The 21,827-nt window shown below is 65.3% G+C and overlaps 2 protein-coding genes across 4 annotated transcripts; one reads left to right on the forward strand and one right to left on the reverse strand.

The window, feature by feature from the left end:
* Positions 1 to 485: 485 nt before the first annotated feature.
* Positions 486 to 20,606, reverse strand: LOC140903691 (beta-centractin). 3 transcript variants are annotated; one of them, XM_073325386.2, is made up of 11 exons: positions 20,424 to 20,606; positions 15,725 to 15,789; positions 14,482 to 14,557; positions 13,300 to 13,425; positions 12,408 to 12,532; positions 11,711 to 11,927; positions 11,325 to 11,417; positions 10,841 to 11,015; positions 9,423 to 9,484; positions 8,868 to 8,908; positions 7,300 to 8,549 (listed from the first exon to the last, which is right to left on the reverse strand). In XM_073325386.2, exons 1-11 carry the CDS (start codon positions 20,469 to 20,471, stop codon positions 8,447 to 8,449), a joined length of 1,131 nt encoding a protein of 376 aa, XP_073181487.1. In that variant the 5' UTR covers positions 20,472 to 20,606; the 3' UTR covers positions 7,300 to 8,446. The 3 variants fall into 3 exon arrangements, with proteins under 3 accessions (XP_073181488.1, XP_073181487.1, XP_073181486.1); XM_073325385.2 differs by lacking the exons at positions 15,725 to 15,789; positions 20,424 to 20,606 and adding an exon at positions 15,415 to 15,718; XM_073325387.2 differs by lacking the exons at positions 7,300 to 8,549; positions 8,868 to 8,908; positions 15,725 to 15,789; positions 20,424 to 20,606 and adding exons at positions 486 to 536; positions 15,415 to 15,718.
* COX5B (cytochrome c oxidase subunit 5B) lies at positions 1,573 to 5,923 on the forward strand. The gene is made up of 4 exons (XM_073325389.1): positions 1,573 to 1,756; positions 4,478 to 4,548; positions 5,089 to 5,188; positions 5,678 to 5,923. The coding sequence occupies exons 1-4, from the start codon at positions 1,645 to 1,647 to the stop codon at positions 5,788 to 5,790; spliced, it is 396 nt and encodes a 131-aa protein (XP_073181490.1). The 5' UTR covers positions 1,573 to 1,644; the 3' UTR covers positions 5,791 to 5,923.
* Positions 20,607 to 21,827: the final 1,221 nt, after the last annotated feature.

Genomic DNA, 21,827 nt, shown 5'->3' on the forward strand with positions numbered 1-21,827 from the left:
TGGCTTCACCGTGCCATTCCCACAGCTTCCCAGCAATCTCCATGGAGGCCCTCCAGTGTGAAACAAACGGGAGCAACCCAGAGGCCAACCCAGCCCTGGGTGTCAGCCCAGCCCAGCCCGTCGGCCTCGCAGCCCAGGTAAGAACGTCACTGAGGCTGCGTCTTCACTAGAAATGCTGCTGTAGCCACTCACTGCAGCGCTGGAGGGGTTCGCCCATCGGCGTAGGTGGTCTACCTCCCAGAGCAGCAGTACTGGGCGCTGTTTATGCTGGGGGCTAGGCTGGCTTAACTATGTTGCTCAGGGGGTGGACTTAGCCTCAAGCCAGTCTACAGCTAACAAGGAGACGAAAGCCTGGTCCAGGCTCCTGGGCGTGACTTATCACCAGTGTAGACAGCGCTCGGTACCGCCTCTCGGGGAGGTGGAATCATTACAGCAGGATTTCAAGCGTACACAAGCCCAGAGCTGCCAAAAGATCTGCTCCGGTTCAACGAGGAATGAAGTCAGGGAAGTGCTACGTTCGACAGGAGGGCAGAGATGATCCCAATGGTCCCTTCTGGCCTTGGATTCTAGGGACCTTTTACCAAGAATGATGATTTTGATTGTACTCTCAAAGCCACCTCTCGGAGGAAACAGCCACACTGGTCCTGTATTGGTCAATACTGCCCACGTGTCGCCTTCAGCTCTCATCAGTCAGGCCCCCCACAACGACGAGCTTGCCTCCCACTCAGTGTGGTGGTGCTGTCTATTGGCCTTCTGGTGTGGGAGCCGTCCAGGGTCGCCGTTCAAAGCTTTTCCCGCCAACCCCAGGCAACGGAACGAAAGCGAGCGAGCCCCGGGCGACCCGGTGACACCAGGAGCGGGGGCTGCGGAGACTTGCTGACTCTCGCACGGCTCTTGGCGCTGCAGGGCCCCAGGAGGGAGCCGGGAGGTGGGGCCCGGCCGGCCTTGGCCATGTCACTTGCGATACAGCAGAAGTGGCCCCGCGTCTCCGTCTCTGGGCCTCCGATTGCGGGTGCCTTGAGCCTGACTGAGCCCCTCGGCCCCGGCCGGTTGTCCTGGCGGGCCGGGCCGGGCCGGGCCTCGCTCTCCCTCTGCCTGGCATCACGCCGGGTCTCCCAGCGCCCGTCTCGACTGAACCTCGCCCCCCCCCGGTATTGCCGCAGCACCTCGGGGTGCCGGCCGGGGGCAGCCCCGGGTGCAGGGCGCTGCACGCAGACGGGCCGGGGACGGGTGCGAGGGGGGGGCCAGCGCTGCGCGGGGGGGCCATGTGGGGGAGGCAGCGGGGAGGCCCATCCCCCCCCCACTGGGTCCTCCTCGCCTCTGGGCCTCTCTGCCCCCCCCCTCGGGTGAGCGAGTGATGGACCTGCCGGGGGGCGGGTCACCCCAGCGGGGGGCGGGTCACCCCAGCGGGGGGCGTGGCCCGCGGGCCTGTCCCCGCCCATCCTCCATCACGTGGCAGGGAGCCGCCCGCCCGGCCGAGCCTCGCTTCCCGGTCACGTGACGGGCGGAGCGGCGCCGACCGGTCACGTGAGGCAGCAGGGGCGCGGGCGCTCACGTGCCCCGGAAGTCCCGCCCTGTTTCCGGCCATCTCCCGGAAGGAAGCCGCCGTCGGCGGGCGCCCGGCTCAGTCTGTCCGCTCGCGCCATGGCGTCAAGGTTACTGCGTGTGCGCGGCGCGCTGCGGGCCCTGCGCCGCCCCCCGCCCGGGCCGCTCCGCGCGCCCGGCCCCGCCCCCGCCCGCGGCCTGGCGGCTGGAGGTGGGTGAGCGCGCGCCGGGCCGGGGCCTCGCGGCGGGTCCCCCGGGGGCTGCCGGGTCAGAGCGGGCGGGGCTCCGCGGCCTGGGGCGCCCCCCCCTGGGGCGACGGGGCGGCCCCGCCTCTGGCCGGCCGGCTCATGACCCCCCCCCCCCCGAGAACAGCCCGAGCTCCCGGCCGGGCCCGGGGCTTGAGAGAGACTCGGTCGGCGGAATCGCTGGAGCCCGGGGCTGGCGGGGACGGGGCGCGGCGGGGACTGGAGGGAGGGGCCCGGAGGGGGAGCGGGGGGCCCGGAGGGGAGGCGGGACTGGAGGGAGGTGGGGGAGGGGGAGCGGGGGGCCCGGGGGGGAGGCGGGACTGGAGGGAGGTGGGGGAGGGGGAGCGGGGAAGGGGCCCGCAGGGGGAGCGGGGGGCCGGGAGGGGAGGCGGGGGAGGGGCCCGCGGGGGGAGCGGGGGGCCGGGAGGGGAGGCGGGGGAGGGGCCCGCGGGGGGCCCGGAGGGGAGGCGGGGGAGGGGCCCGCAGGGGGAGCGGGGGGCCCGGAGGGGAGGCGGGGGAGGGGCCCGGAGGGGGAGCGGGGGAGGGGCCCGGAGGGGGAGCGGGGGAGGGGCCCGGAGGGGAGGCGGGGGGCCCGGAGGCCCGGAGGGGGAGCGGGGGGCCCGGAGGGGAGGCGGGGGAGCGGGGGGCCTGGAGGGGAGGCGGGGGAGGGGCCCGGAGGGGGAGCGGGGGGCCCGGAGGGAGGCGGGGGAGGGGCCCGGAGGGGAGGCGGGGGGCTGGGAGCGGGGGCCCCCCTGGAGAGAGGCGGGGGAGGGGCCCGCGGGGGGGCGCACGTGGCAGTGCCGATCTCTACCCCGCTCCCCTGGGTTGATGCGCCGTTTGGCTCCTGACAGTGAGGCTGTTTCCGGGGGTCCAGGGCGGGGGTCCGGACAAGGGTCCTGGTGCCAGACCGGCTCAGCCCAAAGGTCCGTCCAGCCCCGTGTCCTGTCCGCCGGCAGCGGCCAGGGCCCGGCGCTTCAGAGGGAATGAACGGGGCAACTTCCGCTCCAGCTTCTGGCTCTCCGAGGTTTAGGGACACCCAGGGCACGGGGCTGCGTCCCTGCCCATCCTGGCTAATCCCCATCGGGGGACCTGTCCTCCGTGAACTTCTCCAACCTTTTCTTTAACCCTGTGATACTTCTGGCCTTCACAACAACATCCCCAGGCAAGGAGTTCCACGGGTTGACTGTGCGTTGGGTGAAGAAATACTTCCAGCAGATTTGTTTTAAATCTGCTGCCCCTTAATGTATCTGGGGCTCTGTATGCACTGCAGTCTGCGCTGGCAGACATTTTGTTGCTAATTTACACGGACCTGCATGGCGGTGGGTACGCACAGCGCTGCGTTGGCAGGAGAGCGTCTCCAGCCGACACAGCTGCTGCTGCTGCCCGTCGTCTTAGAGGGTCTGCACCAGCCATGACCGCGGCCACCGCTGTGAGCTCTGTGGTGTAGCCACAGCCTGGGTGACACCTGGTTCTTGTGTTAGGTGAAGGGGGAAATGACATTTCCCTAGTCACTTTCTCCTCCCCAGTCAGGATTTTATAGCCCTCTATCATATCCCCCGCTCAATCCACTCTTCTCCAAGTCCCAGTCTTCTTAATCTCTCCTCATACGGAAGCTTCCATACCCCTAATTTTTGTTGTCATTCTCTGTACCTTTTCCAGTTCCAGTGTATCTTTTTTTGAGATGGGGTGATTCATTACACACACTGAATCTATTTCCCCATGTTAAGTGTCCTCCCACCTTCTTGCCAACTGTCTGTATGGGCCACCTTGATCATCACTACAAGTTTTTTTTCTCAATTAGCCTTACTCCACCTTTGCATGTTCTCTGTGTGTGTGTATATATATGTGTGCGTGTATATTTTTTTTTACTATATGTTCTATTCGATGCATCCGATGAAGTGAGCTGTAGCTCACGAAAGCTTATGCTGAAATAAATTGGTTAGTCTCCAAGGTGCCACAAGTCCTCCTGTTCTTTTTGGAATAACATTGTTAGCTTTTTTTGATGGCTGCTGCACATTGAGTGGCTGTTTTCAGAGAACTATCCACAGTGACTCCAAGATCTTTCTTGAGCAGTAAGAGCTAATTTAGACCCCATCATTTTGTATGTAGAGTTGGGATGATTACTTTGTGCATTACTTTGCATTTATCAACATTGAATTTCATCTGCCATTTTGTTGCCCAGTCACCTGGTTTTGAGAGATCCTTGTGTAGCTCTTCTCAGTCTGCCTGGGACTTAACTATCTTGAGTAGAGCCTTCTCCTGTGTCACTGGTACCTACATGTACCACAACCACTGTCTACTCCCCAGCACTGCACATAGGCCTGTCTCGATGTCTTGAGAGAGCTGCACCCTTTACACCTGGGAGGCAAGTCCCGCTGCGATGCTCCCGGTCATCATAACCCAGCTAGATTTCTAATGATCAAATCCCTTGTTGCTATTTATTACCCATCTCTTTCGAATAACTGGGGGTCTCCTCAGTGTGAGAGGAGACAGTGACACGCCTGGAAGGAGGGTCCCAGCTATGGGATGGTTTCCCTCTGCTCCTGCCCGATGGTCTCCTGCCCTGGGACAACACCTCCCAAGCAGCACAGAGGTGTGCGTGGAGACCTGCTTGTGGGGTGGGAGGGATCCTGTCCATGACCAGAGGGTCATCACGCTCTGCTGTTGTCTTTATCTCCGATGCCCAGGTATCCCCAGCGACGAAGAGCAAGCGACAGGGCTGGAGAGGAAAGTCATGCAGGCCATGGAAAAGGGACAGGTGAGCAGAGCTACCCTGAAATGGGTCTCCTAATCCCAGTACCTTCCCACCGATACGCCATAGTCAGCCTCTTCTCTAACTCAGCTTCCTTCATCCACTGTTACCAAGCCGGTGAACCACTGCACCATCCTCTTCTTCCCCCCATGGTGCTCCTTACCTCCAGGCGGGGGGGGAGGGGCGGCCAGTCTCACTGTGCGACAGGCCGGTTAAATCACTGACAGCGTTTGGTGGAGTTTGGGGGTGCAGGGCTGGGGTTAGGCCATGAGGGGATCCTGGTTTTAGAATGACACAAGCTGAGCTAAGCAGGAGCTCCTCTGCCACCCATGTCCCTGGGGTAGCACCGTGCGGTGCCGAGTGGCATGGGAGCAGCTTCCTGAGTTGGGCTGGCGGTGCTGCTCCTGGGCGTGGGAGCAGAGCCAGGGCACGGTGCTGGGGGATGTGGGCTGGTGGCCCAGTCAAAGCTCGGGTCTGAGGCAGAGGAAGGTGCAACAGCAGACCGCCTCCCTCACTCCCTGGCTGATGATCCTGCGCTCCCTGCAGGATCCCTACAACATCCTCCAACCAAAGCGCTATGCTGGGACCAAGGAGGATCCCAACCTGGTCCCCTCCATCTCCAGCAAGAGGATCGTGGGCTGCATCTGTGAGTGACGCGTCATCCAAGGCGGGGGGGACAGAGGCTCTGGGCTGACCAGTGAACTGCCTTCTTCAGGGCACCCTGTGTGGCAGGAGGGCCTGGCCCTGCGGTGCTGCAGGGGAAGTGGGGAGCTGGCTGCTGGGTTCGGACAAGGCTTCACTCTGGTTTCCAGGGCCAATGGCTGGGCCTCTGAGCAGCCTGGGGGTTCCAGCCTGCTCCCAGAGCTGTGGGAGCTGGGCCAGCTGGAGTCGGTGTTTCCTGGCCTGAGGGGAGGGAGTAAAAGCCAGGATGCCTGGGTCCTGTTCCTGACACCTGAGCGTGGCGGCCTGGCTCGGGGCCTGGAGCGGAGTGTGCCAGGAGGGCACGCTGCACTGCTGGGGGGAGCCCATCTCCCTGATTAGCGGCTGCTGTCAGCCCCCATCCGGCCTGCTGATTAACAGCCCCGCACTCCACCCCGGTGACCTCAGACTGTCTAACCCCTTTCTCCCTGCCCAGGTGAAGAGGACAACAGCTGCGTGATCTGGTTCTGGCTGCACAAGGGGGAGCCCCAGCGCTGCCCCTCTTGCGGTGCCCATTACAAGCTGGTCCCCCACCATCTGCCGCACTGAGAGGGTGCCCTGACCCCCGTGGGACCATCTTGTCTCTGCTCTGTGGGACCCCAGGCCGAGCTGCTTGCTGCTTTACAATGTCGTGTTGTCTTGGAGCCAATAAAGAGTTGGTGTGTTAAAGGCGTTGCCTCTACCCATGTCTGGCCTGCTTCCTTAGCCCCAGTGTCCAGGCCAGCCTGCTGCTACGCTGGGCACCGGCTGGAGGGGCCCACTGGTGCTACTCTCCCCAGCAACCTCCCTCTGACCTGCAGCGGGGCATCTCCTGTGCTGGCCTCAGTGGGGCACTCCCCCCCAGCTGCATTCACTCATGGCTCTGCCAGAGGGTAAAGTGAGGCTCTTGCTGTGTGCCCTGGGGAGCCCTGGGTGGTGTCGCTCAGCAGGGGGAAGAGCCAGCAAGGGCCACAGTGCAGCTGGCCCAGGCTGGAGAGAATCGTAGGGGAGATGCCAGGCTGCCAATCCCTGCCAGGGCGAGTGGAGCTGTCCCAGGCCCTGCAGTAGGAGCTAGGTGGTTTCCTGGGTTGAGGGCAGGAAGTAGGCTCAGGCATGTGCCCAGGGCCTGGTGTTCACAAAGCCCCATGCCAGAGTTTGCACCCAACCCACTACACCTGTTTCTGCCCCCTGGAGATGGGCTCCCAGAGGCAGGGAGCTTGGCCCCAGTGGGTGCTTGAGAGAGGAGACCCCAGCCCTGCTTTGGCTTGACACCTTGTGTGTAGCCTCCAGCAGAGCCCCTGCTCTAAGAGCAGCCCCTGCCCCCTGGGCACAGCCTTCCTCTTCAGACTGCCCTGCTTACAGCAGGGGGCAGCCACTGTGCCCAGCCCCCTGCAGCAGTGGGGAGGGGGGCGTGTGGCTGATGGGAGTACTGCTGTGCCCTTCTTAGCCCCCCATGGCTCTCCAGCGCCTCGAGCAGGGCTAGGTATAGCTACCCAGTGGGCCCAGCACGGATGCAGCGTGTCGCTCAGGGTAGTGTGCCCTTGGCACAGGCGAGCAGCAGCCCCTCACCCCAGAGCTTTGGGGGGGCCCCCACTTGGCAGCAGCTGCTTGGACCCCAGAGACCTTCACCCACCCAGAGCTTGGCTCAGCAACCCAAGAGGAGGTTGCCCTCTTGTGGCAACTTTGACACTCCCCAGGGATGCACAATGGGGACATTTTGTGCACACCATCCCCCGTCAGGCATAGCAATTCCCCCGTCCCCCTCTGCTGCTCAGCACAGCCCTGCTGGGGGCAGCAGGAGAGGGGCACGTAGCCCCCGCCAGTAGTTCTGCTTGCTGCCAAGACAAAGGGGCAGGGGGAGGGATAAGGCCCTGGCCAGCACGCAGGAGAGCTGGGTGTAAGGCTCTGCTCTGTGCCAGGCACAGCTGGGCCCTAGAACCACAAGCCCCCAGGGCTACTCCTCATCCAGCCCCCCTTGAGCCTGTGAACAAGACCCATCTCCAGCCAAACCAGCTCCTCTTACTTCCCCCGCTGAGCTGGGAGGAGGGGCTCTAGGACAGGCACACAGGGCACGAGGGGTTAATTTATAATTATTACTATAATGAATTTACAAAAAAAAATACAGGCAACTGTGTTCAGTTTTGTACATTGCAGCTGGGCGTGGGCAGGGGCCTCCAGGGGGTCCGGGGCACCAGCAGCCGCTCAGCAGGGAGGTACCAGGAGAAGCCGAGATCCAGACACAGGCCACTAGCCCGGGGCAAGAGAGCTGAGCTCTGCCCCGCCAGGCACCCCACAGCCCCTCGCCTCGCGCTGGGGCAGGTGATTGAGTTGCTGCCCTTTAGGAAAAGTTCAGGGGTTCACCCCCTTTCCAATCCAGGGTTGGTACTTGCCCCACAGGGCCAGGCACGCCACTGCCCTGGCCCCAGAGACCCCCTCCAGGCACCGGGCAAGGGGCCCTGGCTACCAGCGGCTGTGGTGTGGCTAATGCCGGGGGCTAGTGTAGCACCACGAGGCAGCTGCTCTCCAGGCTTTGATCACACGGCTCTGGCGAGCTAGGGGCTGTGACTCCAAGGCTGCAGCCGGGGCCGGCAGCCACAGCCCTGCCTGGGCCAGAGCCAGCCGCACCCCAGCTCGCCTCCACAGCGGGAGGAATCTGCCCCCATTGGAAGGAGCTTGGCCCCAGCAGGGCCCAGAACGGGGGGGGCCGAGCCCACCCATCCTTGTGGCACCAGGGCTTTGCTCCAGGCCTCTGGGGGTGGCTCCCACCCCTCCTCAGCAGCAGGGGCTGAGGGCAGCCAGGGGGCGCTGGATCCATGTGCCCCAGGCAGGCTCTCCTAGGGCTAGAACTAGGAGCCCCATCTACCCTCAGGCCGAAGCCCAACTCCCATGGGGTCGCTGCCCCCAGATGCCCTGGCTGGGCTTCCAACGATCACTAAGCAGGCTAGGGCACTCTGGCCCCATCACACAAAGCCCCCGGCCACAGGGGCTCTGAAGGCCCCAAGGGGTCGAGGGCTGAGGCTGCCAGCCTCCCCACAGGTGCGGCCAGGGCAGCAGGGATCAAGGCCCTGGGGGCCGTGTGCGCATAGATGAGCGGCTCGGAGGGGTCCAGCTGAAGGGGGGAGCGAGGGGGCTGACGAGGCCCCGGGAGCGGGGCTGGTGCTAGCAGCCCTGGATTGGAAAGGGGTAACGGGAGGACATGCCCCCAGCTGCCCGCTGGCCCCACACCCTAGAACGTCTTGCGGTGGATGGCCCGCGCCCCGTCCTCCTCGTACTCCTTCTTGGACACCCACATCTTCTTGAAGGTGTCCAGCGAGGCCAGGATGGAGCCGCTGCAGGGGAGAGCCAGAGTCACCAGGGGCTGGAGGCACATGCCCCCGCCCCCCCCCCGCCCTGCGGGGACAGGGCCCAACCAGCCCCCGACCCACAGGGGGCAGAGGGGCTTGCCCCCCCCACTCTGGACAGAGCAAGTCTGCCCTGGGCCCAGCACGGCTCCCTCCCCCAGTCAGGGCTTCTCCTGGTCCCTGGGCCACGCAGAGGGCACCCACGCCAGGGGCCCCTCCCGCAGCGGCACTGGAGAAGTCTCCCCTTCCCACAGCGGGCCGGGCGGGTCCCAGAGCAGGGGGCCAGGCCCTGGGGCAGCCACTCACCCGATCCACGTGGAGTACAGCCGCTCCTGCGGGGCAGAGATCTGGAAGGAAGCAGAGAGTCAGCCCGGAGCCCAGCCTGCAACAGACCCCCCCCACCCCCCCAGGAATGGGGCTCAGCGCCCAGCTGACAGGTCTGCCCTGCTGTGCACACCCCCCATAACACAGCCCTACCAGGGCACCCCATCCTTGGGCCCACCCTGATCACAGGGGGATTCCCTCGAAGCCCCCTCCCTCCCCCCAGATCCAGGGGGCAGCGCCTCAGGACAGTTCCCAGCATGGCCCAGGAGGCTGAAGTCGCTCGGGGACGTGCAGGGAGCCGGGAGAGCAGCAATGAGCTGTGCCCAGGGGGCAGGACTGGCCCAGGCAGGAGGGTCCCAGGCTGTGGAGCAGGCAGGGGGTTGGACCCAGGGCAGTTTGCGCCATGCACACCGTAGCTTTGTGCCCTGGGGGAAGCAGCGGTGCCCGGGTAATCACAGCAGGAGGGGCTGGGCATGAGGGAGGGGATCCCAGGGGAAAGGGATGCTGGGGGGGCCCCTGGGCATTGCCAATCCTCACCTTAATTTTGACATCTTTTGGGGCGAGTTTCTTCACCTCGCTGAGCAGCCGGTCCCCAAACCCTGAAGGGGGAACACGGGCGTGAACCCAGCTGCCTCAGAGAGAGCCCCCAACCTGCCCCCACCCCACAGGGGTCCCCATGCAGCAGCTGGAAAGCTGGGCGCTAGGGCGCCACCCTATGGCCCTGGGGGAGCGGCATGGCAGCCCCTGGCTTCAGGTACCAACCTGGCCTCCCCAGGGACGAGGAACCAGGCAGCTGCGGGGGGACTGGCGAGAGTTACGCCTCCTGCTGCCTCCCACAGGGAATTACCTCGTTCGCGGCCTCGCCCCAGGGCTGCACAGCTGGGGCCTAGGGGTGAGGCTCCTGGAACACAGGCCGGGTCTGGGGGCAGGAGGGGGCTCCCCACCCCCAGGAGCTGAGCTGTGTGTCCGCCTGGAATGGGGGCTGAGCGCTCTGCTCAGCAGTCAGCACTAGGCCACGCTGCCCAGCAGAGGCTACCCCGAGGAGCCAGCTGGCCCACCCGCTTTCCACGCCGATTGCCCAGCGCTTGATGAGAGCCCAGCTCCAAACTGGCCAGCGCCACCCCAGTGTGCAGAGACCCCGGGCAGGGTAAGGGGCCTTGACAGATTCCACCCGGGAGCGCCAGGCACTATGGGAGGAGGGGCGTGGCCGGACCATTGCGTGGCCAGTCGCAGGCACAAGCTCAGGGAGTCCCAAGCTGAGGTGAGAGCGCCCTCTAGTGGGCAGAGCTGGGTCCTGACCTGGGGGAGCACATGACTCAGTTTCCCCTCTGGATGCTGAGGGGTTCCCTGCCTCCCCTAGGGACTGAGGGATCATCACTGCTGGGAAAGGCAGGGGGTGTCGGGGCCCTCCCACCATGCTATCTGAGCTCACAGGGGAGCAGGGGGGACGCTTCCCGGGGGGCCCTGATGACATCCTGCCTCCATGGGGCAGAGCTTGTGAGGTCATCAGAGACCCCACCCTCCTGGCTGCGCTGTCCCTAGCCAAAGGGTCAGGAGAGTTGGAGCCAGTTGCTCACTAGACGTGCAGAACGGATCCTTCTCAGCCCTGCTGGACGCTCTGGGAGGCCCCCACCCCCATCAAAATCCCTCAGCGGGGCAGAGGATCCACAGCACCCCCCCAGTCCCGAAGCAGGGGCCTCGCCCCAAAACCCTCCAATTACAGCAGGGGCAGCAGGGGAGCGGCATCGGCAGAGGCTCAGCCCGAGGGTCAGGAAGGAATTGCCCCCCTGCCTTGGAGGGCCGAGAGGGTCAGGGGACCCCTGCCACTGATGGCCAAGGCGCCAGGCTGGCCAGGCCACGGGCCGTGACCAGCCCCCGGGCGCCGTGCTGTCTGGGCCGGGGGAGGGAGAGCCCGGCTTGGCCCACGCAGAGAGGGCAGGGCGCCGCGGCCATACCTTTGAAGAGCGTGGAGCCGCCGGACAGCACGATGTTGGCGAAGAGTGTCCGCCGCAGGTCCAGGTCGGATTTCTGGATGGCAAAGGCCAGGACCTCATGGATCCCCTCACTCTCGTCCCCCACCAGGTCTGGCTGGAAGAGCAGCTCAGGGGCTCGGAAGCGGGCCGGGCCCACCTGCCAGAGAGTAACGTTAGTCCCGCGCCGCAGGGTAATGGGGCTGCGACTCTGGGCTCTCACCAGCTCCTACATCTCTGCCTTGGCTGCCCCAGGATCCATGGAGCCAGCCCCCAGGGAGAAGCTCTGCTCCCCGAGACACGGAGCACCGCGTGCCCAGGACACCACACTGCCTAGCCCCAGCCGCCAAGCCAGGCCCGGCTCCCGCAGGCCCCACACACAATCCACCGAACCCAGCCCCAGGCAAGGGGAGCTCCCGGCCAGCCAGCGACCGGAGCCACCAGGGCACAGAGATCTCCTGACACTTACCTCCAGCGTGCTCCCGTCTGGCAGGCTATAGTGTACCTTCTCCGTCTCCAGCGCCTCGTCCTTCTGGGGGTTAATGGACAGGTAGCAGGCCCGCTGTGCCGGGGGAGAGCAGGTGAGCGGCCGGTCCAGGACTTCCCTGCCCCCCTCCCCGCCCCAGCCATGAGGCTCAGAGCCTGAGCTGGCAGGAACCCCAGCCTCCGTGTCACGACTGGGGCACAGACAGGCAGGGTCTTGCCCCAGGACCCCCAGCAGGGCAGGTCGGAAAGCTCCAGCGCTGGGCTAGCCCTCCGGCCACCCGGCAGCGCTCAGCACGGAGAGCGAGATGGAGAGCAGCGCAGCCTGCAGCGAGGCCCAGCCCCAGGGCAGCTCCCTGGCTCCCCCCGTACCTCCTTTATCATCTTGACCACCTCGAACTCGGCCGAGGTGTGGAAGTCGTAGCCCTCCTTGCGCAGCAGCAGGCGGAGGTAGCGTGAGACGTCCCGCCCGGCCACGTCCACCCGCATGATGGAGTGCGGCATGGCGAAGCCCTCGTAGATGGGCACCGCGTGCGTGACGCCGTCCCCCGCGTCCAGCACCACCCCCGTCGTGCGGCCGGTGGCGTAGCTGGAGCAGAGGGAGACACCAGGAGCCCATGAGCTCGGCCCCGCCGGAGCTTTGCGATCCCCAGAAAGCGCCCGGCACGGTGGCGTACGTCAGATCGCCCCTTGCAGCCCGAGAGCGCCGAGACAGCACAGGCCCGGCGAGGCCCGGCTTCATCCCCCCACCAAGGGGCAGCCACCTCTGGGGAGCGACGGAGCAACTACCGAGCAGCACCCAGCCACGCGGTGCCGGCAGGCCGTTCAGGAGCCCGGATTAACTGCCATGGCAGAGGGTCGGTCCCAAGACGCTGCGGATTCTGGGCTGCTTCCAAACCATCCGGCAGGGCACACGCCCTGCTCCCTGCCGCCCAGCGCCCCCATCACCAGGTCAGGACCCAGCTCTGCCCACTAGAGGGTGGGGGCCGGCACTGCCTGTGAGAGGAGAGCGCCCCGGTGTTCCCGAGGGCTCCCCAAGTGCTGCAGGGGGGCAGGGCCCGGTACTCACAGGCTGAGGACGGCCTGCATGGAGATGAAAAGCGCTGGAACGTTGAAGGTCTCGAAGAAAACCTCAGCCGCCTTCTCGCGGTTCTTGCAGGGGTTTAGGGGGGCTTCCGTCAGGAGAACCGGGTGCTGGGGGGCAGGACACCCAGTTAGCAGAGACGGGGCTCCCGTGGGACAGGAGTCACCCCCAGGCTTGGTCCACAGCCACCCCCCACACCTTCCCTGCTGCCCAGGGAAGCGCCTCGTGGCCAGGCCTGGGCATGGGGTGCCAATGCTCCGGAGTCTGGGACCAGGTGCAGCTGGGGACCCACCTGGCAGAGTGAGCCCAGGTCAGCAGGGGGCCGGAGCCGCTCTCCTGCAGGTTGGCAACTCAAACCCAGCCCAGACGCGGGGGCTGAATTCATCTCCCCACAGTCACTCAGTGCCTGGGTGATGTGAGCTGGGGGGGGTCTCAGCCCAGGTGTCCAAGTCGCCACCCCCCATTGCACTAGGTAGCCCTGGCCATTGATCCAGGCAGCCAGGCAAAGGACAGAGGAGAGAGACTGAACTTGAGGGGGTGTGGGGAGAGAGCTAGGCCCCTCCAGGGCTGGGGGACAATGGCAGGGAAGCTGGGCCAGGTGCCAACTGGGTCGTGCTCACTCCGGGGCGGGGAGTCCAGCACGAGGCTCACGCTAAGGGGACTGTGTAGGGTGGATGGCCCCATGTCCCCCAGCACCCCACTGGGGTTCAGCTCAGGTCCCGGGGACAGTCCCTGCCCAGCCCCGGCTGGGACAGGTCTCATGTCTAGCCTCAGCCGCCCCAGCTGCGTCCACCCCAGAGACTCAGCCCTGGGCTGCCAGCAAGACACGTGATGGGGAGACACCCCCTGGGGATCTGGCCATCCCGCAGCCCGTTACCTCCTCGGAGAAGGTCTGCAGCTGGTCTTTGGAGTACACGTACTGCCAGATCCTCTCCATGTCGTTCCAGTCCCGGACGATGCCGTGCTCCATGGGGTAGCGGATGGACAGCAGGCCCCGGTGCTCCTGCCGGCAGAGGGAGCGAGCAGACCCGGGTCACGACACACCTGAAGCGGGATGCCAAGGCAGAGGCCTCCCCGGCAGCACAGCGCCCCCGAGTGCTGCCCTGGGGCATCGGGGCCAGCCCTGACTGAGGGGAGAGCGCCCCACTGAGCCCCCCGCCAGCACAGCACCCCCGAGTGCTGCCCTGGGGCACCGGGGCCAGCCCTGACTGAGGGGAGAGCGCCCCACTGAGCCCCCCAGCAGCACAGCACCCCCGAGTGCTGCCCTGGGGCATCGGGGCCAGCCCTGACTGAGGGGAGAGCGCCCCACTGAGCCCCCCGCCAGCACAGCACCCCCGAGTGCTGCCCTGGGGCACCGGGGCCAGCCCTGACTGAGGGGAGAGCGCCCCACTGAGCCCCCCAGCAGCACAGCACCCCCGAGTGCTGCCCTGGGGCATCGGGGCCAGCCCTGACTGAGGGGAGAGCGCCCCACTGAGCCCCCCGCCAGCACAGCACCCCCGAGTGCTGCCCTGGGGCACCGGGGCCAGCCCTGACTGAGGGGAGAGCGCCCCACTGAGCCCCCCAGCAGCACAGCACCCCCGAGTGCTGCCCTGGGGCATCGGGGCCAGCCCTGACTGAGGGGAGAGTGCCCCACTGAGCCCCCCAGCAGCACAGCACCCCCGAGTGCTGCCCTGGGGTCGGCACTGACGCTGAGCCACCACCGCACTCCCGCTAAGGGACACAAGCCCTGTCCCAGTCTGGCGTGGGTGGTGAGGCCGGGTGTGGGTGTCCTGGAAGACACACCCACCGGAGTCACTCTCCAGGCCGGGCAGCACCCCCGGTTCAGGCCGCAGGGGAAGGCAGGCTGGCCAGGGTGAGCCCAATGGGACGCACTGTCTGCACAGCTCCCACAATGCACCTGGCCGCTGTAGACTGTGGTGAGTGCTTGGGGAACTGGAACCTTTGCCCCCAGCAGCTGCCAGCTGGAGATGCCCCCTGCCTGTTCAACCTGTGTCTGAAGCCGGGGGGGGGGGAGCTGAGAGCCCCCAAGAGGCCGGAAGGGGCTGGGCTGCACATTTACCTCTGCTTTGGGGCCGATGAAGAGATCCCCCTCCAGCGCCCCCGCCATGACCCGGACGTGCTTTGGGCGCCCCACACTGGCGAGAGAGAGAGAACCAGTTAGTGGGGCTGCAGCTCACATGGTCCCCATCTACCCACCCCCGCCCCCACCCGCCCCAAGGGGAGGAGATGGGCCTCGCTGTTGCACTTGTGGGGCCAGAGAAGTCAAGGAGCCAACAGACCCCCAACACCCCCAACTCTGGGGGGCAGATCAGCCAGGGTGGGGCAGGGGAGGGGGTGAAACAGACGAGCCCCGGCCTAGGCGGGGGTGGCTGGTGTCCTGCCAGTGTCAGACAGGGGGAGCAGCATCCCAGGGATGACACCGGCTAACAGGCACCCAAGCAGGCCTGGCCCTTGGGGCCAACCCAGCCCTCCTGAGCCACCCTGGCAGGCGCGCCCCTTCTGGGGGAGCTCTGATCCTGCCTGGGGTGAGGGAGCCCAGCAGGCCCCGGGGGCCCAGAACAAGGCCAGAGCTGTGCAGAGACTGTGACACCCCTCGGCCCCGGAGCGGCTAGTCCCCTCCACGGGAGCAGAGCCTGGCAAGGGATGTTTCCAGCATTTAGTTGCAATGGGGGGACCTCAGGCTTGGTGCGTGAGATGTGTCAGGTTCCCGGAGGCGGAGAGGGGCTGGACAACTGCAGTCAAAGCCTAACACGTCCTGGCTCTGCTCCAGCACCGCCCCGGGGGGCACTGCATGTCCCTCCCGCGCCACACCCCGGTTCTGGGCACAGCCCCCCGCTGGCAGGGCGTGGCCAGAAGTGGCCCACACAGAGTTCTGGGCCAGGAAGCCGAGGGCAGGGCGGCAGGCGGCTCCCCTCACAGGGGCCCTGATCTGACCCAGCCTGGGCGAGAATCCCAGGAGGCCCAGCTCAGGATGCTGGTGGAGACGACTCACCGTAACACACCAGCTCTTTCCGACACAGCCCCGTGCTGGGCGGCAGACAAGCAAAGGCATCGGGGGGAAGTGCTGAGAGCCCGACTAGGGGCACAGCCATAGCTCTGCTGACACATCCGTCCGCGGAGATCCCCACTCAGCTCTCGAGGGAGGGGCTAGGATGCCCCACCCCCCAGGTTTTAGGGCCTGATGCTGCTCCCGCTGCCTTTGCTGTAGTCTGTGGTGTGACCCCGCTGTGGATCACTCGCCTGGCGCAGGGATAATGGCCAGACGCTGCCAGCAGAACCCCCGTCCGGGCGGAGATACTCACTAGTTCGGGAAGCAGTATTTCGGGATCTGGTCGCCAGCAAAGCCAGCCTTGACAACCCCGGAACCCTGGGGAACACACAAACAGCTGTTAATAAACCCCTTTCTGTGCACCCAGCTCAGCCATCATGGGTCCCAAGACCTGTGAACGGGGACCCCCAGGGTACGGCCGGCCCAGGGGTCAGAGCGCTCGCCCGCCGCTTGGGAGCTCTGGGCCCAACTCCCAGCTCCGCCAGAGGCTCCCTGCATGTCCCTGAACAAGGCCTTTATTCTCCCTGGGTCTCCGCTGGAGAACAGCCCGGCCTGCAGGCGTGTGAGGAGGAACACATCCGAGATCTGAGGCACTCAGCTACCACACTGACAGCGCCTAGCAGCCCTTCCGCTCGTTAGAGCTGAAGCTAATGATGTTTCTCCATCCAGGCAGGCTGCTTTGGGCACTTCCCTCCTGCTCCTAGTCAGTTTAACTTCTGTGGCTCAGGGACCACAGCAGGATCCCGCAGCCCCTGGGTCACCCCTTGTGACGCTTCTCGGGGCTCCCCGAGGTGCCTCACCACCCCCTGCTCACAGCAGGAGGGAGCCTGGCTGTGCCCACCAGGGGAAACCCCCTGGAGGACACCCCAAACCTTGTTCCACTGGCCCGCCCGGTCCCTTGTCCCCATGGCACCCCCATGGCACAGCAAGCTGCTGCCTCCCTGGAAGCTGGGCCCACAGCACTGGTGGGCCCTAGTCCAACCCCCGCCTTGCACGAGGCTTCACTGTGTCTCTGGGAAAACCAAACTGAGGCTAGTTAACAGAGCCTGAGCTAGAAAGTCCCAGAGAAGCCAGTGTAAGGGGCTGGAAACTAGAGCTGAATTACGTGTTCTCCTTCACCGGTAACCTCCAGCCCACACCATCCATCTACCCAAAACCCTGTACGCCAGGGCTCGGCATCAGACGAATCCCTGCCCTGTGCCCCAGGTAGCCAGACAAGAAAGGGATTCTGATGAGCTGGGTTCACATAATAGAGCAGACCCCCAGACTGTGAGGAGGGGGAGGATGAGCCCCTGGCCGCAGGGGAGGCCCCCCTGCTGCTGTACAGCTCCTGGGGCAGCCCCGGGGACCCTCGGCAGCTCCAGTCACAGGAGTGAGTGAGTGGGGCTGTGATGGTGGGGCTGCAGTGGGCTCCCTGCACGGCTGGCGATGCCTGTCCTTGCAGGCATAGGGTAGGCTGTAGTCTTGGTGGGTCTCCGTTCTGCCCCACACCTTGTGCCTACAGGGCTCAGGTGCCACTGACCCTGCGGCAGCCCAGGAAGCCCTCGGCAGCCCTGCTGTCACAGGAACGAGTGAGGGGGGCCAAGCAGAGACCCCCAGCCAGGACTGAGAGGAGGAGGCAGATATGGCCCATGAGACCCGGCTCTCCAGTTGATCCAAATGCTTGTTTAAAACCCATAAGCTAAATGGATACTCTCGGGCTCAGTCGTCCCAAGTCTGTCCACGGGCAGTTGTCATGTTGTCAGTGACCAGAAGAAGAGCCCTAAGTCCTGATGGGCCTGGTAGCATTCCTTCCCCTCTGCAGTGCCAACCACTCCAGCAACGCACTTTCCCAGTAGGCGGGTCAGTCGCTATTCTCACTTCCCAAATGGAGAAACTGAGGCACTGAGAGGGGAAGCGACACACCCAAGGTCACATGGAATCAGTGGCGGAACCAGGAGTAGAATCCTCTAAGTGCCAAGAACATAAGAGCGGCCAGACTGGGTCAGACCAATGATCCATCTAGCCCAGTATCCTGATGAGTGGCCAGTGCCAGATGCTGCAGAGGGAATGACCAGAACAGGCAATCAGCAAGTGATCCATCCCATCATCCAGTCCCAGCTTCTGGCAGCCAGAAGCCTAGGAACACCCAGAGCTTGGGGTTGTATCCCTGCCCATCCTGGCTAATAGCCATTGATGGACCTATCACCCATGAATGTATCTAGTTCTTTTCTGAACCCAGTTATAGTCTTGGCCTTCACAACATCCTCTGGCAGGCAGTTCCACAGGTGGACTGTGCGTTGTGTGAAGAAATGCTTCCTTATGTTTGTTTTAATTTATGCCTGTTAATTTAATTGGTGACCCCTGGTTCGTGTGTTACGGGAAGGAGTAAACAAGCAAAGACCACCCCTGCCCCACTGAGGGGGTCCCACCAGTGGAGCTGGCTAAGGACAGAGGTTTTCTGCAGCTGCAGCCCCGGGGCTGGCTGCACCCACCCGCCCGGAGGAAGACAAACCCCACAGCACACTTCCTGGAAGCCAAGCCTGTGCTGAAACTCCCTTTGAATGAGGAGGTTAAGCTGAATGTTGCGTCTCAGCAGCAGCCGCTGCAAAACGCTACTGTAAACTCAGCAGCCACCTCTCTCCTGCCAACCTCCCAGGAACGGCTCCAAAATCCATCTCTGGCTCGCCCGCTTCTCCTTGCCCCATTACAAACGATTCACAGCATGAGCAAGCAAGAACTCTTCCCCAGCCACACCCTGTCCCTACACACGCACAGTGCAAATCCAGCTGTCTGACACCTTCTGGGAACAGGAACACAGGGAGAGCCACACTTCCAAAGCAAATCAGCCAGAGTTAGCCTGCTCTGTGTCCCTGCTGTCACATGCAAAGGAGAAACCAGGCACATGGTATGCTACAGGCAAGGAAGTCTTCACCCCACCCAGGTGACATGGGAATGTCAGAGGACTTTGTTTGACATATACAAGTTTGCCACCCTGTCTTGTAGCACCAGGTGTCATAGAAGACCTAAGGATTAGATGCTTTAGATTAAGGCTTGGCTGGCTCTAAACACCCGATGCATTGTAACCCAGAGCATTGGGATCCACAGAGGCAGAAGATCAAATGACAGCTTCTCCAAGGCAGCGTGCAGCTGGGTCTCCAGAGCTGCAGATCCAGTGGCCCACAGACTCCAAAGCGAGGACACATCAGTGCTTGCTGCTCTGAAAGCCTGGCCAGATTTCTCTCGCCAAATTCCGCAACTGAAACGCGCCACAGACTCTGACCCGGTGCGGCTCTGGGGAGCCGCACACAGCAAAGAGCTGCTCGCAGCAGGAAAGCAGAGGCCATTCAAAAAGAGAGGATGGTTCTAAGCCAAGGGACCCGCCACACTGAAGTGAGAGAACTGGACGGAAAAGTTAGCTCAGCGTAATCAACTATTCAGCAGCAAGAAGAAATGGCCCCGAGGCTTGACAGGACAGGGAGGAGGGTGTTACACTGCCACAGGGCAAGCCCCCCGTCCCCCAACCAGAGGCTGAATGCTTCGGGAGGCCAGGGGGAGCAGCGTGGGCAGAAAGCCCTGGCCCCCCGGCTGTGGCTGAGGGGCTCTTAGAGATCTGTGGAATGGGGTATTTCGAGAGGCAAGCAGGGGTGCGGCCTGGGGGAGGCGATGGGGCCTCCTGTGTAGTGAGCCCTGCACCAAGGCCTTGGCGAGTCTGTAGGGCAGAAGCAGCATTTTGCTTTGGGGTCTGAACGGCGACACGGCCAGGCCTTTCCGTGCAAGGCGCTGTACGCGACAGGGGTCGGGCCACCAACGTGCTGCCGGCGCAGACCGGAGAGCGGCAGGAGAGTGGTTAACGCCAGGGGCTTCAGGTGGGGCCAGCTGGGTCGCAGCCGCCTGGCGCTCCCCGCGCTGGGAACCCCCCCGAGCCCCTTCCAGCGCAGCCACACCAGGCCCCCTCCCCCATCCACAGTCCCTGCCCCAGAGACCCTGCGAGTCCACAGGCGGCGGGGCGGGGCAGGGCGCGTCCGATGGGGCAGGGCCCCGGGGGGGGGGGGGGGCGTCCAGACATGCTCAGAGCCTCCCAGTCCTCCCGCATCGTGCCCCAGCGACCCCCCCCGGCCCTGCCCCACCCCCAGGGCCTGACCCCCCCAGCCCTGCCCCTCCCCGCAGGCCCTGACACCCCCCCCCGGCCCTGCCCCACCCCCAGGCCCTGCCCCCCCCCGGCCCTGACCCCCCCAGGCCCTGCCCCACCCCCAGGCCCTGCCCCCCCCAGGCCCTGCCCCACCCCCCAGGCCCTGCCCCACCCCCAGGCCCTGCCCCTCCCCGCTCCACCCCCCCGGCCCTGACCCCCCCCCGGCCCTGAACCCCAGGCCCTGCCCCCCAGGGCCTGACCCCCCCCCGGCCTTGCCCCTCCCCGCTCCACCCCCCCGGCCCTGCCCCACCCCCAGGCCCTGACCCCCCCAGCCCTGCCCCTCCCCGCTCCACCCCCCAGGCCCTGACCCCCCCCGGCCCTGACCCCCAGGGCCTGACCCCCCCGGCCCTGCCCCTTCCCGCTCCACCCCCCCAGGCCCTGCCCCACCCCCAGGCCCTGCCCCCCCCCGGCCCTGCCCCTCCCCGCTCCACCCCCCCGGCCCTGCCCCACCCCCAGGCCCTGACCCCCCCGGCCCCTGCCCCTCCCCGCTCCACCCCCCCGGCCCTGCCCCTCCCCGCTCCACCCCCCAGGCCCTGACCCCCCCCGGCCCTGCCCCCCAGGCCCTGCCCCTCCCCGCTCCACCCCCCCCGGCCCTGCCCCACCCCCAGGGCCTGACCCCCCCGGCCCTGCCCCTTCCCGCTCCACCCCCCAGGCCCTGACACCCCCCCCCGGCCCTGCCCCACCCCCAGGCCCTGCCCCTCCCCGCTCCACCCCCCCGGCCCTGCCCCACGGGGCCCCCAGGTCACTCGCAAGCCCCCCCCAGGCTGCCCCCCCGGCTCACGTTGTCGATGACCACGGGCTGGTTGGCGATGATGTCGTAGGACTCCATGGCGGGGCCGGGCCGGGGCGGGGCGGCGCCGCCGGGCGGGGGACGCGGCTCCGGGCTCGGCTCAGTCACACTCGACGCTGCAGCCCCGCAACCACCCACCCTGCGCAACCGAACCGGCCCTCGGGAGCCGCGCAAGGGGCGGGACCCCGCGCAGCCAATCAGCGCCTCTCTTGGGCCCGAGTGACAGGCGGAAGCCGAAGCAGACCGCGGGAGAGGCGGGGCGACAGGTTTGACAGCCGTCCAATGGGACGCGGCGGCGGGGGCGGGCCTTCCGCATCAAGCCTGGTTGCCCGGCGCAGGGAGGGTGACGTCATGGCCCCGCTCTTAAGGGGCCAGTGCGCGGTTCCCGCCCCTCCCCGCCGGCTTGGAGAGTGGGGAAGGGGGAGAGCGCGGAGGCGTTTGCGCATGTGCGACCCACCCCCCCTCCACCTCTTCCCCGCCTACACCCACCCCTGGGTGGCAGGAGCCGCTGTCCCGTTGCATTGTGGGTATCGGGTCAGGGTCAGGGTCCTGAGCCGGGTCCGGGGTCTGTGCCCGGCTCGCGGGGTGCATGGGCTAATGGCCGGATCCCCATGGCAGGAGGTGGGGGAGGGGCCGTGGCCTGCCAGGGGCAGGGGGTCCGACTAGATGATCATGATGGTCCCCTCTGACCCCACCTCCCCGCACATCAGGGAGCCTTTCTGTTCCATATTTGTACAGCCCCTGGCATGACGGGGCCCTGCTCCATGCCTGTCCCCGGCCACGCCTGGGCACCACAGCGAGACAAACCAATTCTAGTAACTGGCTGAGCAAAGCAAGGCCCTACACCTCTTCACCGCCTGACCCCAACAGCTATGTGGTGTTCCTGTGCTCTGTTAAACGTCTGTTGTGTTCCACTCTAGAGGTGGCTGCATTTCAGTATATCGGTTGGAACACAATATAGAAATATAAGCTACTGTTCTAATACCTTCAGCGAAAGGGCAAAGCCTGGAAACACCAGCTGGGTCTCTGTTTATTTTCTAGGCGGATCCATAGGTGAGGATTAATCCTAGAGCGTAGACAGCAGAGAAGTTTCCTGTGCTGGTCCTGGGGGGATGGGACCTCGTGTCTCTTCGATCATTTCTCTTCTGATTCCTCATCCCAGACTTGCATGTCCTCCTTCCTGGAGCAAGAGATCACTGGATGCCCCGAGAGGCTGCAGCGCTGATGGCCTGGGAAGTCCATGGTAGTTTCACAGGAAGGCCTCGGTCCTGCAAGCTCCTCCAAGTTCTCAGGATCGGGGCCTAACCTGGGAAAGTCTTTCAAAGTGTCATGGGATAGAAAGGAATCTCTGGGAGCTCAGGATCAAGTTTCCAGCACACCTTTCTCCATCCCATA

This window comes from Lepidochelys kempii, chromosome 26 (genome assembly GCF_965140285.1).
Source record: "Lepidochelys kempii isolate rLepKem1 chromosome 26, rLepKem1.hap1, whole genome shotgun sequence".
NCBI classification, from domain to species: Eukaryota; Metazoa; Chordata; order Testudines; family Cheloniidae; genus Lepidochelys; species Lepidochelys kempii.